The following is a 7,783-nucleotide window of genomic DNA, read 5'->3' as shown; positions in this document are numbered from 1 at the left end:
AATACGTGGAGGTCACTTCTGGTGGTACTGGTGCCAGGCTGTGCCAAGGATTGAATTCATGTCGCTTTCATGCAAAGCCTGTGCACCAGCCCTTTCGGTGCTCTCCCTGGTGCCCCAGATTATTAATTTTGCCAGGTTTCAATTAATGCAGCTGTATTTGAAAGCCCTCTAGCGCTTGCTGAAACTGGCGGCTGGAGAACTCGGACCAGTGAGTAAGGTACTTGCCTTGTGCACGGCCAACCTAGTTCTACCCCCTGCATCCCATATAGTTCCCCAAACCCTGCCAGGAATGATCACTGAGCACAGCGCCAGGAGCCAGCTCTGGACACAGCCTGCTGTGTTCTCCTCCCTCCGAAATGAAATATAAAAAAAGAGAATCCAGGTGGGGAAGTTGGTGCCTGTTCAGCGGAGGAGGCAGTGAGGAGGCAGGAGAGAAAGTGGGGGCATGCGGGGTGTTCAGAATTCAGCAGATGGGACTGGAGCAATAGCACAGCAGGTAGGGCGTTTGCCTTTCATGTGGCTGATCTGGGTTCGATTCCCAACATCCCATATGGTCCTCCGAGCACTGCCAGGAGTAATTTCTGAGTGCATGAGCCAGGAGTAACCCCTGTGCATTGTTGGGTGTGACCCAAAACGCAAAAAAAAAAGAGAATTCAGGAGAGGGGCTAGAGCAATAGCACAGCAGACAGGGCATCTGTCTTGCACGCGGCTGACCCGGGTTCGATTCCCAGCATCCCACGCGATCCCCGAGCACCGCCAGGAGTAATTCCTGAGTGCATGAGCCAGGAGTAACCCCTGTGCATTGCTGGGTGTGACCCAAAAAGCAAATGAATAAGAATTCGGGAGAATTCAGGTGAGGGCAAGCTGAGTGCAGGCAGGGCGGGCGACCCTCAGACCCGCTGGCGCAAGCCGGCTGGGGTCTGGGCTTCAGTAGGTGGGAGAAGCATAAGGGGGCGGTGGCTGAGCCGTGCCCCTCTCCAAAGACCCCCACACTCTGGGACACTCTGGTGAAGTAGAAAGCAAGCGTTTATTGAGGGGGCTTGTGCTCAGTTGGGGCAGCCAAAGACCATCAGGCTGTTGGTGAAGGCGACCAGGTCCCCGCAGAGCTTCTCGTTCGCCTCGTCCTGGCAGTCGTCCTCCTTGGGCCACAGCTCGACCCACGTGTCCTTCCCGATGATGTACTTGATGCTGTGGGTGGGAAGCGGAGCAGGTCAGGGGGAGGAATCGGGAGAGGCAGACCAGGAGAGCAGGGGCCGGGGGGCGTGGTCTACGACGAGGAGGGCGTGTCTTAGGCAGAGGGGCGGGGCATGCGTGAAGGCGGGGCATGGGAAGTGGGCGGGGCGTGTGGGCCAGGGGGCGGGCGTTTGCGATAGAGGACGTGGCCGATACAAAGGTGAGGCATCTGAGGAGGTGTGGCAATGAGAAGGGGAAGGCACAGGAGGAGGGATGGGGGCATAAGAGGAGGGTGACGGGGCTGGAGCGATAGCACAGCGGGCGGGGCGTTGGCCTTGCACGCGGCCGACCCGGGTTCGATTCCCAGCATCCCATAGGGTCCCCCGAGCACCGCCAGGAGTAACTCCTGAGTGCAGTAACCCCTGTGCTTCGCCGAGTGTGACCCCAAAAAAAAAGCAAATAAAAAAGAGGAGGGTGCGGCATGTGGGGAGGGTAGAACATATAAGAGAAAGAGAGGGGCGGAGCCTGTAGGAAGGGGGCGGGGCACAAGCAAGGGGCGTGGTGTGTGGGTGGGGCATAGGTGAAGGGGCGGGGCATAGAGGAGGGGCGGGGCTCACGAGGTGCGTTGTATGAAAGGGTAGGAGCCCAACTAAGGTCAGTGAGAAAGGGGCGTGGCCCGCGAGGGGCGTGGCCCGCGAAGCCGGAGGGGGCGTGTGATAAGGCCCGGACCTATGAGCGGGCGTGTAACGCAAGAAGGGGCGGGGCCTGCGAGGGCCGGGGAGGCCCCATTGGCTGCAGTCCCGGACTAGGAGTCAGTGAAAGGGGCGTGGCACGCGAGGGGCGTGGCACGAGAGGGGCGTGGCCCGTGAGCAGAAGCCGGAGGGGGCGTGTGATAAGGCCCGGACCTATGAGCGGGTGTGTAACGCGAGAAGGGCGGGGCCTGCGAGGGCCGGGGAGGCCCCATTGGCTGCAGTTCCGGAGCGTATGCTAAGGCCCGGCCCTATGAGCGGGTGTGTAACGGGAGAAGGGGCGGGGACTGCGAGGGCCAGGGGAGGCCCCATTGGCTGCAGTCCCGGACTAGGAGTCAGTGAGAAAGGGGCGTGGCATGCGAGGGGCGTGGCACGAGAGGGGCGTGGCCTGTGAAGCCGGAGGGGGCGTGTGATAAGGCCAGGGCCTATGAGCGGGTGTGTAACACGAGAGGGGGCGGGGCCTGCGAGGGCCGGGGATGCCCCATTGGCTGCAGTCCCGGAGCGGTACTCACTTGGCCTTCCCGCCCCACAGGTCGGAGGAGACGCCCCAGACCAGGTAGTCGCTGCCCTTCTCCAGCCTCAGGGCATCCTGGCACTTGACGTGGCTGATGAACTTGCGCTGTTGTCCCTCCTGCACCTCATCAGAGCCTGGAAGGGAGGGGGAGGAAACAGGCGATGGGCTGCGGGGGTGGGGTGGGGTGGGGGGAGGCCGGGAGGGGCGAGTAGGCGGGGAGGAGGCGGGGCAGCCCCGCCCCGGGCCTCACCGGACTTGATGATCTGCTTAATGACCATGACGTAATCGATGAAGTCGGACGTTTTCTCCACCGACTGCACCGTGACCTTGTACACTGGAGCGGGGAGAGTTGGGGGCGGTCACCGACCGGGAGGGGGGTCGGTGGGGAGGAGGCACCGTCCCCCGTTCCTGCCCCCGGCCCACGCACGTCCAGGCAGAACCTCAGCTCTGCTCCCCACCCAGGGACACACACACCATCGCCACCCCCCCCCCAGACATGCTGTCACCCGCGGCCCCCAGCCCACTTGCAGTCACAAGCAGTCGCGTCACTTCCTCTGCACCCCACCCCCCCCCCCGACCACCGCGCCCGCGCCCCTCCAGCCTGCTCACCGTAGTCCACGCCGGGCTGGCAGGCCTTGTCCAGCCGGTCCTCGTGGGTGACCTGGCCCACCTCGTGGTGCATGAAGCAAGACTCTGCGGGGACAAGGGGGGGGGGGCTCGGTGGCTTGGCTCTTCCGGCGCATGCGCACGCCGCCCCACTCCGCCACACACACCCCCCCCACCCCCAGGCGTGCACGCTGCGTGGGCTTGGGGGACCCTGGGGTCAGCTCCGGGCAACCCACCCTCAGCGCAGCGGCAAATGTCGTTGTGGCAGAGCTTGTTCAGCAGGCCATCTTCCTTGTCCGGGTGGTAGAACTGAATGCAGCTTTCGTCTGGGGGGCGGGGGGTTTGGAGGGGGTGTCAGTAGTGAGAGAGCTGGGGCCAGCCCCCCAGATACCGTACTTGGCTGGGGTATAACTCAGGTTTCCAATTCCAGATCCTTTAGACCTGAAGACACAAGTGTGCCCCCCCCACCACTACCATACACACACACACACACACACACACACACACACACACACACACACACTGTGGGATGCCCGGACCCCAAGCACTCAGATCCCTGGGACCCCCTCCCATCCCCAAATCTTTTTTTTCTTTGCCTTTTATTTATTTATTTATTTATTTTGCCTTTTTGGGTCACACCCGGCAATGCACAGGGGTTCCTCCTGGCTCTGCACTCAGGAATCACCCCTGGCGGTGCTCAGGGGACCATATGGGATGCTGGGAATCGAACCGGGGTCGGTCACGTGCAAGGCAAACGCCCTACCCGCTGTGCTATCTCTCCAGCCCCTTTCTTTGCTTTTTTGGGTCACGCCTGGCGATGCTCAGGGGTTACTCCTGGCTCTGTACTCCACTCAGGAATTAACTCCTGGCGGTGCTCGGGGAACCATATGGGATGCCGGGGATCGAACCCAGGTCGGTAGCATGCAAGGCAAATGCCCTGCCTGCTGTGCTATTGCTCCGCTACCCCCCATAACCCTTTCCATTGACCTTCAGACCACCCTCAGGTTCCTGGACTTCCCAGGTACCCTCCCCCAACCAGGCTCCGTGCTCCCTTCCCCTCCCACCGTCCCCCCTCTCCCCCTCCCTCCCACCAGAGCGGCTGCTCACCCAGGTTGTAATAGGAGTAAACCTTGACCGCCCCTGGCTGGATGAGCCCCACGTTGAAGTACTGGTGGACTCGGAAGGTCAGACACTCCTCCTGAGAGTTGGAGATCTGCCGAGGGCACAGGGGACGGGGACGGGTAAGTGGAGGCAGCAGGAGGCGTGTGGGTGAACTAAACCATCCCGTGGCTCTGGTCTCACCAACTCGTTCTACCTTTCCTGCGCCACCATCCTGGTCTCTCTCTTTCCTGGGGCTCTGGACTGGCCAAGCCAGGACACAAAGGTCCCCCGGGGGAAGCCAAAAGCCAGCCAGAAAAGGGGCAAGGTGGTATTTGATGTTGTGGTACTGGTTTTTTAATTCGGAGACCGTGCTTGGGGCTGCCTCCTGGCTCTGTGCTCAGGGATCACGCCTGGCAAGGCTCAGGGGACCCACTGCGGTGGCGGGGATCGAACCGGCATCAGCCACGTGCCCGGCTAAACCCCGTCCCCACTGTTCTCTGTCTCTGGCAGTGACGGTGAAGGTTGGGATGGGGCCTTACCGAGTCCAGGTAGATGATGAGTGTGTTTCTGCTGGAGAACGCCTTGTTCAGCTCGTACTTAGAGATGTAGCGATCCACGCCCGTGCTCAGCTAGGGAGAAGATGGAAGATGGGGCTTGTGAAAAATTCTGCCTCCGGGGCTGGAGCGATAGCACAGGGCAGGGGGTGCGGGGGAAGGACTTTTTGCCATGCACGCAGCTGACCCTAGGTTCGATCCCCGGCATCCCATAGAAACCCCTGAACCCTGCCAGGAGTGATTCCTGGGTGCAGAATCAGGAGTCACTCCTGAGCATCGCTGGGTGTGACCAAAAAAGCACCCCCCCCGCAAAAAAAAAAAAGAAAGAAAAAAGATTCTGCCTCCATCCACTTTGCAACCTGTGCCCAGCTCCTGCCGTCCACGCCCTGCATCCCAGCCCTGTCCTACCTGGTTCAGGTCATCAACATCTGGAGAGAAGCCGGTCATCATGGATATGTCCAAGATAGACATGGTTGCATCCGTTTGTCCCAGGTACCTGGATGGAACAAGAAGAAAAGTGATGGGTCTCATGGGAAGGAGAGGTTCTGGGATAAGGGGGGAGTTCTGGGGTGTGTGAGGGGGTCTAGGATCCATAGAACAGCTGAGAGCAAGCTTTGATTTTAAGGCACCCTCTGTCAAGGGCTCAGACTCTGAAGTTCAATGTCGGACTTCCTATCTCACTATTGTCTGTTTTTCTTTTTTTTTTATTATTATTTTTTGGGGGTCACACCCGTGTTACTCCTGGCTCATGCACTCAGGAATTACTCCTGGCGGTACTAGAGGAACCATACGGGATGCTGGGAATCGAACTCGGGTCAGCCGCATGCAAGCCAAACGCCCTACCCGCTGTGCTATAACTTCAGCCCCCCTCATCTCACTCTTTTCTGCAGGGGGTTTGAGCCACATCGAGCAGTGCTCAGGGCCTCTGTGCTCAGGGTGCCCGGGGTCACTAGATGGTTCGGTGGCTTGAACCTGGCTCAGCCGCGTGCAAGGAAAGCGTCCTTAGCCCCTGTACTATTGCTCCGGCCTCACTCCTAGGGGACATGGAATGAGACTTCGTCATTTGTTTTAGATATTTGTCTTTTGGGGGGCTGGAGTGATAGCACAGTCGGTAGGTAGGACATTTGCTTTACTCATGACTGACACGGCCAACCTGAGTTCGATTCCTCTGCCCCTCTCGGAGAGCCCGGCAAGCTACCGAGAGTATCTCGCCCGCGTGGCAAAGCCTGGCAAGCTCCCCGTGACGTATCCGATATGCCAAACACAGTAACAACAAGTCTCACAATGGAGACGTTACTGGGTCCGCTCAAGCAAATTGATGAACAACGGGAGGACAGTGCAGACAGTGGGGTCAGACCCAGCAATGGTCAGGAATACTTCCTGGCTCTTCACTCAGGAACTACTCCTGGCAATGCTCAGGGGACCCTCTGGGGATGCCGGGGATCGAACCCAGGTGGGCTGTGTGCAAGGCAAACGCCCTCCCCACTGTGCTGTCACTCTGGTCCCATGGAAAAGAGACTTCATTTTCATTTCTTTGGTAATGGGGCCACACCTGGCTGTGCCCAGGGCTGACTCCTGGCTCTGGGCTCATGGATCACCCCGGGTGGTGCTCGGAGGACTCTATGGGCTCCTGAAGACCAACCCTGCAAGGCAAGCACCCTTGCCCCTAATCTTTCTCTTTAGCCTTTAATGATTTTGTTTTTGTTTTTGTTTTTTGGTCACACCTGGCAATGCACAGGGGTTACTCCTGGTTCTGCACTCAGGAATCACCCCTTGCGGTGTTCAGGGGGACCATATGGGATGCTGGGAATTGAACCCGGGTTGGCCGCGTGCAAGGCAAATGCCCTACCCGCTGTGCTATTGCTCCAGCCCCTTTAATGATTTTTAAAAATTTTTTTTCCTTTTTGGGTCACACCTGGCGATGCACATGGGGTTACTCCTCGCTCTGCACTCAGGAGTTACTCCTGGTGGTGCTCAGGGGACCATATGGGATGCTGGGAGTCGAACCCGGGTCAGCCGCGTGCAAGGCAAATGCCCTACCCACTGTGCTATCTCTCCAGCCCCCATAATGATTTTTTTTTCAGGCGTAATGATTTTTTTAAAAATCATAGCTGACAATATTATTGAAGCTGTTGTTTGGTTTTGGGGTCACAGTACTCAGGACTGACTCCTGGCTCTGTGCTCCTCAGGGATCACGCCTGACGGGCTCGGGCTCAGCCCTTCTCACTCACCGGGCGCAGATGTTGAGGGACATACTTTTCAAAGCATCCTGGGGTTTCTTGACTAGAAACAGGAGAGAAGAAAGGAAGAGAGATTCCAGGGTCACTCCCACTTGAGAGAGAGGCAGAGGAGACCGTGGGGTGGGGGGTACTCGGGAAGAGGATCAGAGCATCAGGAAAGCCACACCCGGGGGTGCTCAGGGCTCTGCGCTCAGGGGTCACTCCTTGGTAGGGTTCAGGGGACCCTGTGAGATGTTGGGGATCGAACCCAAGCAAGTTGGCTGCGTGCGAGGCCAGCAGCCTCCCCCCTGGACTATTGCTCTGGTACCAAAAGAGTTTCTCTTACGATCAGCAGGGGCTGGTCCGATGGCAACCCTGAGGTTGAAATTCTTACAGGCGTCCTTGTTCTGGATCTTGGCGTGGTACATCGTGACCACCTGGCAAGGGGGCAGGGAAGAAGAGGAATTGTACATTTGGCTTAGGTTTTTGTTTGATGCTTTTTAATTTAATTTAATTTTTTTTTTTTGCTTTTTGGGTCACACCCGGCGATGCTCAGGGGTTACTCCTGGCTCATGCACTCAGGAATCGCTCCTGGCAGTGCTCGGGGGATCCTATGGGATGCTGGGAATCGAACCTGTGTCGGCCATGTTGGCTGCGTGCAAGGCAAACGCCCTACCCGCTGTGCTATCGCTCCAGCCCCTCTAATTTTATTTTTAATTTTATTTATTTATTTATTTATTTTGCTTTTTGGGTCACACCCAGTGATGCTCAGGGGTTACTCCTGGCTCAGGCACTCAGGAATTACTCCTGGCGGTGCTCAGGGGACCCTATGGGATGCTGGGAATCGAACCCGGGTCGGTCGCGTGC

At 58.4% G+C, this 7,783-nt stretch overlaps 1 protein-coding gene across 1 annotated transcript in view; it reads right to left on the bottom strand.

The window, feature by feature from the left end:
- Positions 1-1,008: 1,008 nt before the first annotated feature.
- The window catches only part of C3 (complement C3), a 43,224-nt gene continuing 36,449 nt past the window's right edge, over positions 1,009-7,783 (bottom strand). Inside the window, exons 32-41 of the mRNA XM_056109546.1 lie at positions 7,263-7,353; positions 6,929-6,980; positions 5,106-5,193; positions 4,683-4,772; positions 4,150-4,255; positions 3,279-3,368; positions 3,046-3,129; positions 2,687-2,770; positions 2,435-2,570; positions 1,009-1,188 (exon numbers count right to left, since the gene is read on the bottom strand). Of these exons, the coding sequence (XP_055965521.1) occupies positions 1,047-1,188; positions 2,435-2,570; positions 2,687-2,770; positions 3,046-3,129; positions 3,279-3,368; positions 4,150-4,255; positions 4,683-4,772; positions 5,106-5,193; positions 6,929-6,980; positions 7,263-7,353 (963 nt within the window). The 3' untranslated portion in view covers positions 1,009-1,046. The remainder of the gene's footprint in view (positions 1,189-2,434; positions 2,571-2,686; positions 2,771-3,045; positions 3,130-3,278; positions 3,369-4,149; positions 4,256-4,682; positions 4,773-5,105; positions 5,194-6,928; positions 6,981-7,262; positions 7,354-7,783) is intronic.

Source organism: Sorex fumeus, unplaced genomic scaffold, assembly GCF_029834395.1.
Source record: "Sorex fumeus unplaced genomic scaffold, SorFum_2.1 ptg000309l, whole genome shotgun sequence".
Lineage (NCBI taxonomy): Eukaryota > Metazoa > Chordata > Mammalia > Eulipotyphla > Soricidae > Sorex > Sorex fumeus.
This window is presented reverse-complemented; position numbering and strand designations above follow the sequence as displayed.